This window comes from Asterias rubens, chromosome 11 (genome assembly GCF_902459465.1).
Source record: "Asterias rubens chromosome 11, eAstRub1.3, whole genome shotgun sequence".
NCBI classification, from domain to species: Eukaryota; Metazoa; Echinodermata; class Asteroidea; order Forcipulatida; family Asteriidae; genus Asterias; species Asterias rubens.
In genome coordinates this window covers 10,018,252-10,037,049 of record NC_047072.1, presented here as the reverse complement: position 1 = coordinate 10,037,049, position 18,798 = coordinate 10,018,252, and the positions used below count along the sequence as shown (strand labels likewise).

Below are 18,798 nucleotides of genomic sequence, written 5' to 3'. Positions count from 1 at the left end.
TAACAACCCAAAACCAGAAATTAGACAAGCAAATAGCAAATAAATAAATAAACAAATAAATAGTTAATTAAAACAAATAAATTAAAAGCATATAGTGTAATTGCTGTAATGATTTACTGACCCATTCTGTGCTTAGAAAATGAAAGCTATCCCTACATGTTTTTAAAAACTACTACCACTATACGTACGTAACTCGTGAGTTTTCACCTGTAAATGAGTCACTCACAGCATAACAAACAATTTATAAACTTGTCCTTGTTATTGTTGTGTAGCGCCCTCAATGTGTGAGATTTCATTAGTCAGAAAGATGGCGGCCTTCTTGAGCGATTTGGAACATGCGGCACAAGTTATTATGGTAAGAAAATTTAGCTTTCTGGTGAAATATTTTTTGTAAGGGTGTGTAGAAGTTGTAGTGCGTGATTCAATCAGGTAGGGTGTATATTTATATTAAAATCGAGCTTGTTGAAACGGGTCAAAATTACTGCATGTCATTTGTTTATTTCTCTGATTTGTTGTGCAATCCAATATTATGTGCATTTTGTGTGACCGGCCGATTGTGCGTCTGCTCAATCTCTGTGCTTGGCCGATTAGCTGCCCGCTGGGTCCTCGTCGTATCCTCGTCGTATCGTGGATCCATCCAGTTTATTGCTCCGTCCATGGCCAAATGAATCATTAGAATGGAAACATTTCCGTAACCTGCCACCACCTTTTCACTCGTTTTAACAAAAGTTAACTTGAAGTTTGAGCAAAATCTTGCCAAATTCTCTCCAATTTGCTTAACTAATTAATAATTTTTTTTTAAAAACTTGCGTATCCAACCTCAGTAACCGGTGAGTCACCACTATCTATGGTGAATGTTTGTCTCTTGAACTTTTTATTTCCCTTAAAAAAAAGTCCTTTTGAGCATAAAATCTGGAACTTCAAAGTGATTGACTATAATAATTTTGACCCTCCCAGTGCAAAAACAAGTTTTAAAGAATGTTGAAGGAGAAATCTTGGAGATTGGCTACGGGATATATTGAATGTCTTGGGTTTGTTTAATTTTGAAGAATTAAGTGATACGACTGTAGAATTTTGGTCATTCCGTGTCAAATCACTCCCAAAAAATATTTCAAATTTCAGCTCTATCCGATAAACTGTTTTCGTGCTACGGCATGCTCTCTCTCGTTGATTTCGGTCAAAATGCGCCCGACTGCCGATGATTTTGCTTGGGACCATAGCCTCACTTGATATACATACGTATGGACATGTACATGTATGTTATGTATGTACTTTGCGCAGGAATAGGCAAGTAGGGCAACTTTGAGTGGAGTTTGAAGACGAGGCAAAAATATGATATCTCAAATTTTTTGATATTGTGGAGAAAACATATATACAATATATTAGGGTAAATTGTCACCGAAGTTCATTGCCAGATCTCGTACATGTATGCAAAAAAGGTCAAATTCAAGGTCAACGTAGAGGTCAACAGGTTATCAAACCTAAACATGTTCTTACAAAAAAAAGTATTGGCAAATTTGGAAAGCTTTTAATGCAATTTCCTTTCCAAAAACACCAATTCAACCAATTTGACCTGTTTTTTTACCGATTTGAATATCAGGCGTCAGGGGCATTTTGACCGAAATCAACAAGAAAGAGAATGCCATTGCGCGAAAACCGTTTATTTTGATGGAGCTGAAATTTGAAATTTGAGCTTGTTGAAGTGGGTAGGGTTTTAAAACCCGTTGGGTGATTTGACACGGAATGACCCCACTCCTTTATAAAGTAAAACTGATTTACAGTCCAAAAAGCATTTCCATTAGTTTGGCTAGCTCAGAAGATATAACAAAGTATTTAAAGGCAGTGGACACTCTTGGTAATTGTCAAAGACTAGCCTTCACAGTTGGTGTATCTCAACAATATGCATAAAATAACAAACCTGTGAAAATTTGAGTAAAATCGGTCATCGAACTTGCGAGATAATAGTGAAAGAAAAACACCCCTGTCACACGAAGTTGTGTCGTTTAGATGATTGATTTTGAGACCTCAAGTTCAGTCTAAATCTGAGGTCTCGAAATCAAATTCGTGGAAAATTGCTTCTTTCCCGAAAACTATGGCACTTCAGAGGGAGCCGTTTCTCACAACATTTTATACCATCAACCTGTCCCCATTACTCGTCACCAAGAAAGGTTTTATAAATGCTTATAATTATTTTGAGTAATTACCAATAGTGTCCACTGCCTTCAACTGGGTCATTTAAATGGTACCACAGAAAGTAGATCAGCCTGTATGCTTTGATAAAGGGCATGGGTACCAAGACCACTTGGGCACAAAGATCACTTGGGCACCAAGACCACTTGGGCACCAAGACCACTTGGGCACCAAGACCACTTGGGCACCAAGACCACTTGGGCACCAAGACCACTTGGGCACCAAGACCACTTCCAGGGCACCAAGACCACCTGGGCACCAAGACCACTTGGGCACCAAGACCACTTGGGCACCGAGACCACTTGGGCACCAAGACCACTTGGGCACCAAGACCATTTGGGCACCAAGACCACTTGGGCACCAAGACCACTTGGGCACCAAGACCACTTGGGCACCAAGACCACTTGGGCACCAAGACCACTTGGGCACCAAGACCACTTGGGCACCAAGACCAATTGGGCCTTTTCTCCTTTGTAAAGGGCACCAACAATGAGTAAATTGAAAGTTTCTATCGAGAGCATTTCAAGGGCACCAAGGCAATGACCAGGGGGCGTCATAAAGTATCAGGCCTGGTAGATGTTGATAAAGTTAAAGAATATGCCTAAGTAATATTAAAACAAATCGGATTTGTGATTTGTGAAGTGTTTACTCCTTTTAAAACTTCATCTCGGCACAGTTCCACAAGTTCAGATAAGTGCAATGAATATTAAGTGGCTTGCTCAAGGGCACAATTGCCAAGGCGGGAACCCGCAATCGCAATGACTCAGCAGAGCATGGACAGAGCATGGACTAAAAAATATAATCACTATGGCAACAATGATATAGGCCCTAAAAGTCAAAATGCACTGGCCGAAAGAGATGAAAGGCGCTTTTCAGAATTAAAAATGTGATCATAAAGTTCAATATAAAAATTATAAAAAGTTTGTAATCAACAAGTGAAAAAAAAAAAACCAAAACCCACAAAAAACTACGTGTCGTGATTGTAGACAGAGTCTATAAACACACAACCTACTAATTTTTTAGTATTTCCTGAAAAGAAATATTTGGTCAGGTGATCAAACAGCAATACACTAAGCATGCAGACATTGCATCAATAATAATATTTATGATTCATTGGATATGTTTTTCTCTTTTAAATTCCACTTGCATTTGTGTTGAATTATACAGTGTATTCAACGAGTGTATTCTGGACGCCCTGTAGCAGATCCCTTGACCTACATGAACTGCATACAGAGCCATTTGTCTAGACTTTTTTAATGACCTACATTTGTATTTGGCTGCAATGTTAATATTACTCATTTCATAATGGTAGCCAAGAAGAAATGAAGCTGCTCAAGTGACTCATTTTCATGTTACTCTTTGTACAGTAGACACCCATCTTGATGAATTTTTAAACCACTAAAGGGATGCGGTGATTTTAGAATCTTGACTTAATTCAATTTCTTTGAACTTTTTTGGTTTTTTTCCCCTGAAAACACAGGCCCTTGTTACTTGATTGGTGTAACATGCATCACATGTTATCCTTGTTGCCATGTATGTATACTTACTGCAGCGCTGTCCAAAATTTAATAATGGAGGCCAGTATGGATAGATTGGTGCCAGTCTCTTATGAGATGCTCCCTAAAGTTTTAATTACATGTAGATTATTAAAAATCATTCGTAACTTGGGCTTACATCATACATGTATATAATAGGCTTACATGTATCACACTGAGGCAACAAATGCTGTTTATTGCCAATACATAATACCCCCTACTCCTTGAAATGTTTCTTCTTACAATCCTTGTTGAAACCATTTGAAGCAAGATGTCTCATACATGAAAGTGTAGCTCCAAAGCCTGAGAAAATCTTAAAACAAGGGTCCTTACGATATCCAAAGGACATGGAGCAATTATGGTGATAAAAGTAACTTGCTCTTAAAGACAGTGGACACTATTGGTAATTGTCAAAGACCAGTCTTCTCACTTGGTGTATCTCAACAATGCATAAAATAACAAACCTGTGAAAATTTGAGCTCAATTGGTCGTCGAAGTTGCGAGATAATATTATATGAAAGAAAAAACACCCGTTTCACACAAAGTTGTGTGCTTTCAGATGCTTGATTTCGAGACCTCAAATTCTAAGTCTGAGGTCTCAACATCAAATTTGTGGAAAATCACGCTTTCTTAAAAACCTCCAGATGTCAATTCAGACGAAGCCATTTCTCACAATGTGTATACTAACAACCTCTCCCCATTACTCGTTACCAAGTAAGTTTTTATGCTAATAACTATTTTGAGTAATTACCAATAGTGTCCACTGCCTTTAAGGACACTATGCCACATATTTTACTCATTGAGCAGGCATGATACAATGTATTCTTCCTACTTTAGTGTGATTGTTGCCCTTGAAAAAATCTTAAAACCTATGATTAAATAGCCTGAAAAGTCTATTAAACCCTATCATTATAATCAAGTACAGTAAGTCAGCAGTTGTGCTCAAAAACATTTTCCTACTTTTTTTTTAAACTGACCAATTAATTAGGGGGCCTATCATGTACCTTGACCTAATTTCACAAAGCCTGTAAGCATACAAACTTCCTAAGCACAGGAAAATCTTTGGTTTTTTTTAAAATAGAAACTGGTTACCAGCCCAAACTCCATAAAGTTTGTTGCAACTTGTGCCCCTCTAATGTTTTGCTTAGCAAAAGATATTTACTAAGCAGTTAACATCTTTATGAAACTTTGCCCTGATTGAGGTGCCCTTTACCAGGGAGAAGCTGCCTTGACCTAAATGTTAAAAGTCTGATAACTTTTGCACCTTAAGTATCAATTTATTTTCTTTGCTTACTGTTCTTTGCTTACTGTTCTCTCCCTTCTTTCCTTACTGTTCTCTCCCTTCCCCAGGCACCCCCAGCCATGATAAACCACGAGCAGCGTCAGTCAGCAGAGCACGTCATTCTTACCTTCAGGAAGTCTAAAGCTCCCTTTGCGGGTTGCAGATACATTCTAGGTTAGTCAAACACTCCAATGTTGTTGTTGAACCAATTAAAGTGCCCACTGCAAGGGCTTCATGTAGAGTGTCAGAGCCGAACAGTTTAGAACATCAAATTCAAGTTCTGGTGGTTTAGTCTTAAAAGGGTGTGGGTTCGAATTCCGGTCAGGCCAAACAAAATAATATATGTGTTTCCTATTACACTGGCCAAAACATTAGGGTCGGTAGGGACGAAAACGCATTTTATTTTGTTCAAATGTTTTATTGCTTCAAAAATTAGGGTAGGAAAGAGTGTTAAAAATATTTTTGCCCTTGCATTATAATTTCCTGTAAATTCAACGGTGTCCAAGTTCGACTTGACAATCTCTAAAAATGACACAGAAAATAAGCCAAAAAAGCAACCGTTCCGAGGTCTGTAAATTAGAGAGTGGGATCGGGGTTATTTTATTATATTTTATCTGTAAATGTATAAAATTCCATAGGGTCGGCGTGTTTTTCTAGGGACGGTCGGGTAACCGGAAACACACAAATTTTTTTGTTTGGCCTCATGACACTTGTTTGTTTGTTTGTTTGTTTGTTTGTTTGTTTGTTTGTTTGTTTGTTTGTTTGTTTGTTCAGATGATCTTCCCATCAAGGGAACTTGGCAAACTCCCACAAGGGGATAGGAGCCAATGTCTCTCATACAAACATTGGTTTAGTGTCTTCTATGATTATGAATAGCACAAATCAAGAAATTGTGATTCGGTAACTAGGCAACAATCCCTAATCATTGTGAAATTAGGGGTGAGCTTTGGGCATTTGAACCTACAACCTTGTAATTCTAAGTCCTGTAGTCTAACCACTAGGCAATTTGAGTTTGAGCTACCCTTGGTTGTGTAAGAACTGTTTAATAAGGGAATAAACGGGTAGTGACGAGTTCTTCAACGGCCGTTTAAAGCCGGCAGGGTCGGCGGACGTGTGATAAAGGCCTGAGCTGAAGGCGAGGGCCTTTATCGCACGGCAACGACCCTGCAACGTTTTAAACTACTCTTTTATTCCCATTCATAAATGCCCTTTTGTTAAAAAACATTAAAAAATACAAAATTTATAGAACACTTTAACAGCTGAAAATTCAAGGTTTGGAATAATTTTTCAAAACCTTTTTGAAGGATCTGTTAGATGTGCGTGAGTTGTGTGTACGCAGGCCTAGATTACGCGCCGTTACTATAGCTATGAATTGCGTTCCGCATGATAACACGCGGAAGCCAGCTTGTTATAAACAGCTCCAGCTGGTCATTATCAAAGGTTTAAACACCCTCACATGACGCGCTCTCAACCAATAGGAATAGAGAAACTGTCTGGAGTAATAATTTATGAATTATTATTAATAATTCTTAATCTTTCCCTTACTGAATCAGAATGATAATAATTTGTCTATTTTCTTTTTTCTCAGAGAACAGCAAGGTCGACTATGTATTGTTCCAGGCGGCTAGTACAATCAGGGAAGCAGTGATAAGAGAATGGATTCTGCTGGATCATGAAGACATTAAATCAATGCGAAGTTTCCTTCTTAAGTATGTCATGCAGAATATGAAGTAAGTCCAATTGTGCTCTTTGTATTACATCAGTGTTTTCATTCTTAAAATAATAATGCGCAGTTTTGTACCTTCTTATAGGGTGCTACTCTCATTTTTTTTTAGAAACCTGTCTTAGAAGTGGTTATTATTACTATTATTTTTATTTATTCGACCAATACAAGGTACAACAATCAAGTTACAAAAGCACAAGACAGAACATTAACGGGAAAAAAAACAATTATAAAAAGCAAGATATAAGGAAAATAAATACAGAATTAAACAAAAGAATAAATAAGGTTAAATTAAATTAACTAAAATAAATTATTTGAAAATTAATTGTTCAAGCACCTTGAACACTATGCTAAAATATAAATCATTCATAAATACCTCGGACAGTTCCTCTATTCCTATTGGTGGAGAGCGCGTCTTGTGGGGGTGTTTAAACGGTTGATAATGACCAGCTGGAGCTCAGTTTATAACCGGTTGTTTACGGATACTACGCGCTAGTCTTGGTGCAAGATGTTTCTCAGGCACCATTGGTAAGTTGGCCGCGCTGTGTGTGAAAGGAAAATGAGAAAAGTCTTGCACTAAGACTACCTATGTACGTGCACGAAGCAAACATCTGAAAACTGTCTCAGTCATAAAAATGCAACACATGCATAGAGCTTAAAGCCATTGGACACTATTGTTAAATGTCAAAGACCAGTCTTCTCACAAACCTGTGAAAATTTAAGCTCAATCGGTCATAGAAGTTGCGAGATAATAAGGAAAGAAAAAACACCCTTGTCACACGAAGTTGTGTGCTTTCTGATGCTTGATTTCGAGACCTCAGTCTCGAAATTACTTCTCTCTCGAAAACTACGTCACTTCAGAGGGAGCTGTTTCTCACAATGTTTTATACCATCAACCTCTCCCCATTACTTGGTTGTAACCAAGAAAGGTTTTATGATGATAACTATTTTGAGTAATTACCAATAGTGACCTCTGCCTTTAAGGACGTCGGAAAACGAATAAGTTTTACAGAGTTTCTTACTTGATTATGCCTTTTAGCCAAAAAGGCATTCATAAATGGGAATAAAAGAGTAGTGACTCGTTCTTAAACTGCTGTTTAAAACCTTGCTGTGTCGTGGCCGTGCGATCCTGCTGGTTTTAACTGGCTGTTTGAGAACTTGTCGCTATCCGTTTATTCCCTTATTTAAGACAAGAATGATATAGAAATCAACCTTGCGCAGTGCATTTTGAAAAAAATCTAATTTTTTGAAATGTTGAGGAACTAACTACAAAACATGAATTGGCCAAACTCATGAGACACGGGGGCGCAAGAGCAAGGTGGGAGGTGAGAGGGGGCGAGGGGGATGCTTGGGAATTCAAGAAAAACAAAGTGTTTCTAGGCAAGAGCTTCTGAGTGCCCTGCAGTAGTAAACCATTATGAGAAACTACATTACCAAAATTAATTTTGTTTTATAGTCGAAAAGCTTGTACATGAATTGGCCCAATTCATGAGACATGTGGGCGAAAGAGCAACATTGGAGGTGATGAAGGGGGGGGGGGGATTCAAGAAAAACAATTTCATGTTGGCACCTGGCATTGCTATTGTCTTACACTTTATGAGAGTCAAGCGCGAACAGGATGTGATTCAATGTCTGGGAACATTGATGCTGTCTGTGGGTGGGGGGGGGGGGTGGAGCATGACAATTGGAATTGTAGTGTACATATTAAGACAATGTGCTACGGATGTTGGGGTAATTGAGAGTGTGTAACATACACCCATGACTTTCTGTGTCAGTGTTTTTGTTCCATGTGGTTCTCAGTGGACGGTAAAGGGGTTGGGTGCTGTTATTTCAGACTGGGAAAATATTCAAACTGATATGGATACATACAATGTAAGTTATAACACTGATCAGCACTTTTGGTTATTGTTTCCAAAATTAATTAATAAAAACTTACTTTGTAAGGAGCACTGGAGAGCTGTTGACTGTTAGAAATGACAGTAACTGGAGGTTTTTTTTTTTAGAGAAAGAGGTAATTTTACACAAATCTTGACTCTCAGGAGAGCTTTACCTTTCTTAGGCATTGAAAGTGCACAGTTTGATACAAATAAGGGTGGATGCATCATTAGAAGTTGCTGATAAGTAGCAGACAAAGTCTTTTTTCCCTGATTTTGAAGGAAAGAAAAACCTTTTAAATGATTACACAGCGAAAATATCCACGATTAAAAGTGAGCAACTTCCCGTAAAAAAAAAACAAGGCTCGTTGTGGCAAACATCAAACAATGCAATTAAAGGCACAGTTCATGTCCTGTACAATTGGCCTACATTATGTAAATATTATGCACACATTGCCTAATTCTTTAACAGTGACATCACTTTAACAAGCCCTGAGGAGAGACTTACATGTATACCTCAAGTTGGCCCTGAACTTTCGCCCCCTTCACTTTACCCAAGGGACGCCAGAAAAAACAATAAGACCATCTCCCCAAGGTCACGGATGACATCACAGGGGGGACAAGATCTAGGTCAGGGGTGATAAGTCACCGACGAGGTGCGTGTATTGTTTGAGCGGCGCTTGGCCGTGATTCACCAGAAGGAACCAAACATTTACTGGCGCTACACACAAACGCAGACATGGATCCGACAATTTAGAATTATTTTTATCGGTGTCTTTACTTTCCTGAATGGTATGTGTTTTTGTCTTTAGACTACAGAACTATGTCCGAGAGCAGATCCTACAGGCTGTGGCTGTGATCTTTAAGCGGGGCACCATGGAAATGAAAGACTCTGGGAGGGACGGGCTGTTTGCCGACGTCTCGCAGATGATCGCCAGTGGACAACCCTCAATGGTTCGTAAAACATTTTTACAAATACTGGCCAATATCTCAGGGCTGGAATTTTATATTTGAGAGGGAAAGGCCATGTTCATTTTATACTTGAGGTCTAGACAAAACCTTCTTTCTTGTCCTCCAGTTTTTAATGAAGGCATCATACAAACCACCGTTGCAGTTTCTTCAAAGTCTATAGTCATTTGTCCTTTAAAACGAAAATTAATTCGTTCAGACAAGCGAAGGCAAACTATGGGGGTCGTCAAAAGTTATTTTCGCCACTTTGACTGTACTTCAGGCAAAAGTATTTCTCTGGTGGATTGCTATTGGATTGATTTTTTTTATAATTAATGAACTTTAGGATTGGTTCAAAAACATTTCCTTGCAATTAACAATTCTATCCCTAATTCCATACTTGTTAAAGGGTGTAATGCAACCTTAGTAAGATAGTAAAATGTAGTAAAAGTAAGATGGTCATGGTGGAAAACTTCCCTTGAAATGGTACTGTGTAGCTTTTGAGCAATGAGTAAAATAAAAGAAAATAGCATTATCTGTTGCAAACTGCTTACCAACCAACAGGACCTCCGATATAAATGCAAAAAATAGTTAATGGCCTGATGTTTCGACCCTAGCAGAGTCTTTCTCAAAGGAAAGAGTCTGCTAGGGTCGAGGTGTCAGGCTTTTGCATAAAATAATAATTTAAACAGTGACAAAATTGTTGGTGTTATTGTCTGACTGTTTTCTTGTGACCAAGTGAACTTTAGTTTTCATGTGATGTATATTTTGGATCACAGTTATACATCTTGGTCATGTTTAAGTATTGCTCAAAGCATGAGGCACACGTCTTACACCAGTCAAATTTTCTACTCCCAAACATTTGGCGTGATTTTAATTTATTGTTATTTTAATTTATTGTTATTTTGTATATGTAGCAATTGATGGCTTGTTCCATGTTGACTGCATTGTTGAATGAGTACTCCAGTTCCAACCGTACCAGTCCAATCGGACTCAGCTGGGAGTTCCACAACGACTGCAAAAGACTTTTTGAGGTATGGATCAACTGTGACAAGTTTATTCCTTTTCACACAGAGTGTAACTGTTAACATTTTAAGAACTCACTCCGCGGTAGTGCAGTTAATAATGATCCTATAAGCTAAAGTAGTAGTCTCCACCAATTTTTTATACCTTTTGCCCAGGTACATGTAGTAGTTAAAAAGCAGGACAGTTCTTTTTAGAACTGAGAAGTCTCCTGGACAATCCAATAAATCATATATTAATCATTTGTCTTTTAAAGGCAGTGGACACTATTGGTAATTACTCAAAATGTTTATTAGCATAAAACCTTTCTTGGTGATGAGTAATGTGGAGAGGTTGATGGTATAAAACATTGTGAGAAACGGCTCCCTCTGAAGTGCCATAGTTTTCGAGAAAGAAGTAATTTTCCACGAATTTGATTTCGAGACCTCAGGTTTAGAACTTGAGGCCTCGAAATCAACCATTTAAACGCACACAACTTCGTGTGACAAGGGTGTTTTTTTCTTTCATTATTATCTCGCAAGTTAGATGACCGATTGAGCTCAAATTTTCACAGGTTTGTTATTTTATGCATATGTTGAGATACACCAACTGTGAAGGCTAGTTTTTGACGATTACCAATAGTGTCCACTGCTTTAAGGCCAAGCATCTATGGACATTTTTTTAAACGTGTCTTTCAGGCTTCCGTTTCCGTTTGCATGAAAAATTTTTCTTCTGACTTGTAAGTGGTTAAACTTCAGTTATACCAGCACCCTTTTCAGGGAATTTAATTTGTCGTCTCTGTGTTTTTTTCTCCAACATAGAATCATGATTTAAAGAGAGTGTTCCTGTTTGCGGTCCAAGTCTTGCACCAAGTAGAGGCTAACCATGCTCCCCTCAGCCGTGAGGCCATGACCGTCTTCAGTCGCTTCTTGGCAATCACGGCCCACGTCCTCAGCTGGGACTTCCTACTCGTCAGGCATATCCTTAATAATAAGAACACAATTTATAAAGTAGGATTTGAAACTTTGCAAGGTGGAAATATGATATGGAAAGGTTTGCGGTAACACCATGTAATGACTATCTCTAAATGAGTTGGGGTGGTTCTGCACAGAACGGTTGGTTTCAATTCGACGTTTCGATCAGTGTGCTCTGATCGTCTTCTGTGTTACCGCAAACCTTTCCATATCGTATTTCCACCATGCAAAGTTTCAAATCCTACTTACCATTTATATAGAGCCTTTTTTTATAAGGTTGCAACGAGCTCAGAGAATGACAAGAAAAAACAACAACAATGGGAATGAAATTAAAAATCAAGAGGAAAACCATGATCAGGCAAAGCCTGCAACATTGAGCCAAAGAAAGTCCAGCTGAAGCCGGTCTCTCTATGACAAGAACGTGCAGGCCAAGCCGGGGCGAGAGTTACTGATTAAAAAAAGTATGTTATCCTTCTCAAATATTTACTCAGAGAGCACACCCGCATCCTTCTCATCATTATGCTAACATTCTTTAACTGAGACTTACCGCCCAGACGTATCGTAGGTGTCTTTGAGTCCCTACAGACCCCGCCCCTGAAGCCAGATGTCAACTGGAAGGACGTCCTGCTGGATAAGGCATTACTGCAGTTATTTTTCAAGGTAGAAGATGACCAGGGCTCAATTTTACAGAAAACTAAGATTGATCTTAACTGTGAATAAAATCTTAATTGCTAAGTGTGATGTCACAATACAAATCAGTATGGAGATACGACGAGACTACTCATTTTAAGATGAAGCTGTGTGAATTTGAGCCCATGCGCCCGATTTCATGGCACTGCTTTTGTTATACATGTACATTCCAGTAAAGTAAGCTTGATTACTTTAGCTAGCAAACACAAGGAAATTCCTCCAAGTGATCTGGGGTCTTTTACATGCACTACCAATCCTAGTACGCTGGACCTACGACTTAAAGACAGTGGACACTATTAGTAATTTCTCAAAATAAAACTGTCCTTGGTAACGAGTAATGGGGAGAGGTTGATATTATAAAACATTGTGAGAAATGGCTCCCTCTGTTGTAATGTAGTTTTCGAGAAAGAAGTAATTTTTCAGGAATTTGATTTCGAGACCTCAGATTTAGAATTTGAGGTCTCGAAATCAAGCATCTGAAAGCACACAACTTAGTGTGACTAGGGTGTTTTTTCTTTCATTGTTATCTCGCACCTTCGAACGACCAACTGAGCTCAAATTTTCACAGGTTTGTTATTTTATGCGTTTGTTGAGATACACCAATTGAGAATACTGATCTTTGACAATTACCAATAGTGTCCAGTGCCTTAAATGTCCCATCCAAAGGACAAAGCTATTATGGTCCTTGCTCAAGGATTTACCTTCCAGTTTTTGCCATAAAATAACTCCGCCATAAAAAAAGAACTTGATCCGAAACTTGACTATTTGTTTTTTCCTATCTCCAGCTGCACAGTCGTGTGAGACAGAACACAGAGATGTGCCATCATGCTCTGCAGTGCCTGGGTCAGATGGCTTCATTAAGTGGGCCAGTACTCAGTACGGATAAGATCACGCTGGAGTATCTCTCTCATTACATACAGTGCCTTCTACAAATGCTCAACAGGTGGGTGTTCATGCTTGGAGGTCACGGCCCATCCATAGCAAAACAGCCTAACTAAAAATTACATTTTTAGAAAAGGTAGTAAAGAGATGACGAGACGAACTTGTAAAAAATGTTATAGTTATTCACATCCATACATAGTTTTACCAAGAAATGATCCTGTATAACAAAAACAACTGTTCAAAGTTTTGCCATGGAAGGGCCCAGGGGCCTCACAAAGCAGAACATTTTGCTTGATGGTTTGACTTGGTAGACAAACATTAGTAAGGAAACCAGGCGCAAGTAATGTTCATCACACAGAACTTATGCTGGTAACCCTATTTTTGTTAACGTGGATAAGCCCGGCTGCACTTATCTCCCCAGATATATTATACTGGCATGATATGCTTCAAACTTAAATCTGATTATTATTTACCAATGGAAAATAATCTGCTATTCTTTTATTGATTAGCCTGAAAAGTTTTTTGAAGTTCACAACACATGCATGTACATGTAGGTCAGCCCTTGTACTTAAATATTCCTACCTATATATTTCCCCAACGACCAAATATTATGCCCGATGAAAGGTAATTTTTTTATTTTGTTCCTCTTTTCTTACCTGTGATTTTTGTCATTTCAGTTCAGCCGTACAAACCCACGAAGCGATCGGTATTTCCAACATAGTCAACAGCCTCATTCTGAGATTCCCTCCGATGACCCTCGTGGCTCTACCGGTTGACCTCTTGACCTCCTTCATAAGCTGCGTCTCGTCCCTCACGTGTCTTTTCGGGAGGAATGCTGCATTAGAGGAAGCGGTAAGTCATCTTTAGAATTGTTTTTTGTTTAAGTGTGATTTTCATTGTGTCATCTTTATCTAAGGAGGAGGAAGAAGGTTCAATGTGCTTCAATAAATTTCCGATTCCTAGACACATCTTTTACCACCTAAAATTGTACTTTTCAAAGGAAGGGGATGTTGCGATGTAATAGGGACTACTTGAACGCCCACGTAGTATTGTTCGTAAGAGGTCATGAGACCACTGCTCCGGTTATAAAACATGGAGTACAGAATCTCTTCAGCTAACCCTCCTACTGTGTGACCACTCAATATCATCCTACGGTTTTGACTGCGTGCAAATTATCCAAGTGTTTGGTCTACCATTGATGTCAAGTTGTTCCTCATTACAAAAGGCTGGCCCCCTGTAAATTTGTGTGGATCATTGTATTCTACTGTTAAATCATCTGTCTCACCATGCATTTTATAACAAACGGTTACAAACGCTTTTCAAAGACCAACTCAACCGATCCAAGGCAACGTGTTCCTTTGACTGTACTTTTGTTTTACTGCTGACGCGGGTGCATAATGTTTGTATGTTATGTTCTTTTATTCACAATGTAATGTGTTTACACTCGTGGTGTATAAAACGAATCTCCATCTGTGTGAATGGGATGCAAGGTCAAAGGTCTATCTGGCAGAATCCTGCCAGGCGCTGAAGGCAGGTATCTGGCATAATTCTCAAAGTGTGACGTCAGATGTTCCTAAGGCTAAATTAAAGTTGGCTAGAGCTACACAGCATTTCACCACACGAGGGCAGTATTGATGACTTACTGTTACTTGTCTGGTTTAGTTGCAAGTCAGGAATTTAAGATGCAGCGTTTAGTGGATTTGTTATTTAGAGATAAACCTTTTTGTGGATAAATTAAAGATGCTATGTCAGATTTTTGGCCGATTTTGATTTAAAATTTTGATGGGGGTCGAGAAAGTTGCAAGCTTTCATTTGAGCCATTGCTCGAAAAAGTCCGGCAATTATTAGTAGCAGTGAAGTAAAGTGCTCAAATAATTTTTGTCGGGATCCCAACAATATATCACTTGACCAATTCTTGAGTGTTTTATAAGAAACGTTTTAAATTTTTTTTCATGGTTCCTGATCATTAAAAGTAAAAGTAAATTTTTTTTTTTTTAGAGCGGGTGATACTCTTTGAAATACCATTCACTGAAAAAAATCTATTTTTTAATGTTTGGGGCCAAAAATCTGACATAGCATCTATAAGGGATAGATACATGTAGTACTCTTCCCCAAATCAATGATTTGTCTATGTACATTGTACCTGCAAGGTTTGAGGCTTACTGTAAAGTCCCCTGACTACTGTACATCAGGCATGATTGTGAAAAGGGCTTGAACAGTGTTCTCAAGTATTGGTTTCCGGATAAGTTTCAAGTGCACTGTGTGTGCCACATTGGATCCATCTTAGAACATGAAGTGCTATGACAAGATGCACTTGAGGATTTCCTGCTTGTAGTGATGTATGTGATTTGAATTTGGTTTTACCCTCACTCTGATGTGTTTTGATCACTGTAATAATAATGATAATAATAATATTGATGTCTTATATAGCGCACGTATCTACCAAACAAGGTACTCAGGAAGGCGCTGAGTACGTGTTTATACAAACTTTCAGAAAGATAGGTGATTGAAGTGATGAATTCTGAGACCCAATTATGTAGCACCTAAAGGGTCTACAAGGTGTTACGGCGCATAGTTCTGTGGAAAAAAAATCCATCGGCAAATCACTCGGGTGGGATTCGAGCCCTCGACCATTGCATTGCTAGACAGATTATACCACTACAACACCAGCTTGAATCCTATGTGTTAGCAGCGCTTACTGCAACGGTTTAATAGAGTGGGGATGTTATTTTTGCAACGGAGATAAAGAATATAGTGTGTGTTTACCCTTATAAAGAGACCATCTTTTGCATCGGGTGATGCCTGCTTTTGTTTTAAATTGATTATCCAAGGAGTTATTCAGCACCATTTAGTTGAGTGTACAGGGTTGCTCTTAACTCCGCACTCACTGTCATGAAACATTGAGGATGATAAGATAACCAGCTATAATAACTCCCAATCTCACTTCGGAGTGTGCCATTATCAGCGGTTCACTCTAAACAACCCAAGGGCAATGCCACCCCCATCCCACACTTGCACTTGTGACTTACCATCTCCCCCCCCCCCCCCCTCCTTCCCAACTGATCTCATCCAGATGACCAGACCAAGTCATCCAAGGCATCTCAGAAATGTCTCCTGATTTCAGAAACAGATTCAGAAAAGAAACCTTTGAGAGAGTGATCTTTCCCCCTATGGGTAGAGTTTAACCACAGTTCACTTTAGGCATAGGGCCTACTAAGTGTATGAGGATTAAAGGCAAAGTATAGCCCACATACATGTATACCTTTGTTTTTTGGAGCAGTTCGATTGTGTTAAACCTCTAGAAAATTTAGGTGTATACAATAAAACCAACCTGTAAACAATTTTGATTGAAAAGGGGGTCAAGTTTTTTGAGATATTATTTGACGAATACGTCTATGCAGGAAGAATAATCCCTAATAGGAATACACAATCTGAGAAATGTTAACTAACACACAGTAAAGGCCCGGTCCCACTGCAGCGATAACGATAACGATAACGATAACGACGCAAAGAGAACGCATTCTGTTGGTTGAATGAGCGTGTGCGTATTCTGGGTGGAGCAAATCAACCAATACAATGCGTTCTCTTTGCGCCATGATCGTTATCGATCTCGTTATCGCTGCAGTGTGACTCGGCCTTATTGCTTCTCAGATTCAAATTTTTGAGGGTTAAAACTGAGTATCATTTTCTTCAAGTTTAACCACAATACTTTGGAGGAAAAAGATTCTCAAATTACTTTATGCTATCGAAAGCTGCCGTAGGCATCTAACAATATTTCTTATTTCCATTAAATTTAAGAGCAATTACCAAACGCATATAATAGGGCCTACCTTCACTTTAACCACAATTCACTCTAGGACTAGGGCCTATTACATTTTTAAAGTGTATGGATTAAATTGTTGTCAGGCATTTTTCCGCCTTACAGTCCAGGAGAACAGTAAATCAGAGCTAGTCAAATGCAATCAGGTTTGGTTCAACTCCAGGTAATAGAAATGTTGTAAATTTGTCGGCGCAAGTCATGAATTACTTCACAACCTGGAAGTGCGAAGTGGCCCAGGATATTTTGAAAGTTACAGAGTTAGTACAGAGTTATTGTAAATATTTAGTTGATTTCGATCGTAAAACTTCAAGAGTTATCAATGATGATCATAAATCTGTTTCCATTTCGTCTATTTTTTATTGATGAAGAGGTTGGACTTGGACTAAAGACCTAGTATACAAGTGTATATGAAATTGTTAACAAAGTTATTGAGTTGTCCTAACTTTGAAAACTCATCGATTGTAAAGTTTGTACCCAACTGCTCAGACGGTTTGTCTACTTTTAATTTTGATTACTTCTTTTTGACCCACCCACCCACAAATTGGGGAAAAAAAATCACAGTTTTTTAACATTGATTAAGAATGTCTTACACCAGGACTACATGTACTGTAGGTGCTAAGCAGCATTGTAAACTGTAGCCACCATGACTCTCGTCGACAAGCATGAAAACTTGCTAAGCACTGAAAAAATCTTGCAGATTTTTCTGCCTAACAGCTTTATAAAAATTGGACCCTGGTCTTAATCCCAGAGGAAAGAAGCCTCGCAAAATTTTGCAACAGCATTCCAGAGGTAGCTTTACATCAATCTTGAACCTCGGGGGAAATAGAGGAAGTTAAAAAAAAATGTCTATCTAGTTGACAGCTGTACTCAGGATTGCTATGCCTCAAATTTCAAACTTCAGAAGCGAAACCTAAAAAAAAACGAAGGAAGAAATAAGAAATCTGTTACACTACTTAGCGATGAGTATAAATATTTGTTTGGGTAATCTAAACAAATGAAGAGAGTTGCAGAGATTCTGGTATTCTCGCATTCCCCTAAAGCCTCACCATCTGTTTTTGATTTAGTGCTGATATTTATGGAGCAATTTTAAATTAAATGGTTACCCATTACAGGCAATGGAAGGCATGGGTAGTTAAATTAGATGTCTGTCTGCATCAAACCACACATTTGAAACATTAGTTCATTCCCTGAACTTAAATTAAACCATGACATTTAAAGTAGGGTAAACCTTGGGGTGGGTAATTACTCCAAAAGTTAATGACCATAAAAAGTTACTTGGTACAGAGCACTTACGAGCAATTGATAATATTATACATACATTGTTTAATTCAATTCTGTGAAATACTGATTCTTCAAGGTGGCAACAAAGGCAATTGCCTCAATGCCCCTGGTATTTATTGCCTTGGTGCCCTTGAAATGTTTCAGGAGAAATTTACAATTTCCTCATAGGGTGCCCTTGCCTCTTTACCAAGGAGAAAATGTCTTGGTGCCCTTTCAAAAACGAAGCACACAGGCCTGTACAATGTGAGGGTGTTCTTTCTTCCATTATTTCCTTGCAGCTTTAGTGACCAATTGAACCCAAATTGTCACAGGTTTGTTATTTTTAATGCATATTGATGTACACCTAGTGAGGACATTGGTCTCTTGACAATTTTTTTTTTTTTTTTAATCGTTTTAGGGATTGCAATTTCTGATTCTGATGAGCAAATCTAAAAAATCTCCCTGGTTATGGAAATCTCTTCCTGATGTTTGAATGTAATTCTTGAAAACTCTTTGATTATTGTACGCAATCTCCCTGCTTTCAAGAAAGTTTCCTGAAAACAAACCAATGTTTCCATTTTCTTGTGAACAAATTTGAAAATCTCCCTGATCATGGTA

General features: G+C 38.5%; 1 protein-coding gene across 1 annotated transcript; it reads left to right on the top strand.

Moving 5' to 3' along the window:
* Window positions 1-87: 87 nt before the first annotated feature.
* LOC117296688 (exportin-4-like) lies at window positions 88-17,087 on the top strand. Its single transcript, XM_033779721.1, has 10 exons — window positions 88-355; window positions 5,076-5,181; window positions 6,596-6,737; window positions 9,417-9,558; window positions 10,470-10,586; window positions 11,376-11,532; window positions 12,076-12,188; window positions 13,004-13,161; window positions 13,778-13,952; window positions 17,007-17,087. The coding sequence occupies exons 1-10, from the start codon at window positions 281-283 to the stop codon at window positions 17,085-17,087; spliced, it is 1,266 nt and encodes a 421-aa protein (XP_033635612.1). The 5' UTR covers window positions 88-280.
* The last annotated feature ends 1,711 nt before the right edge of the window (window positions 17,088-18,798 follow it).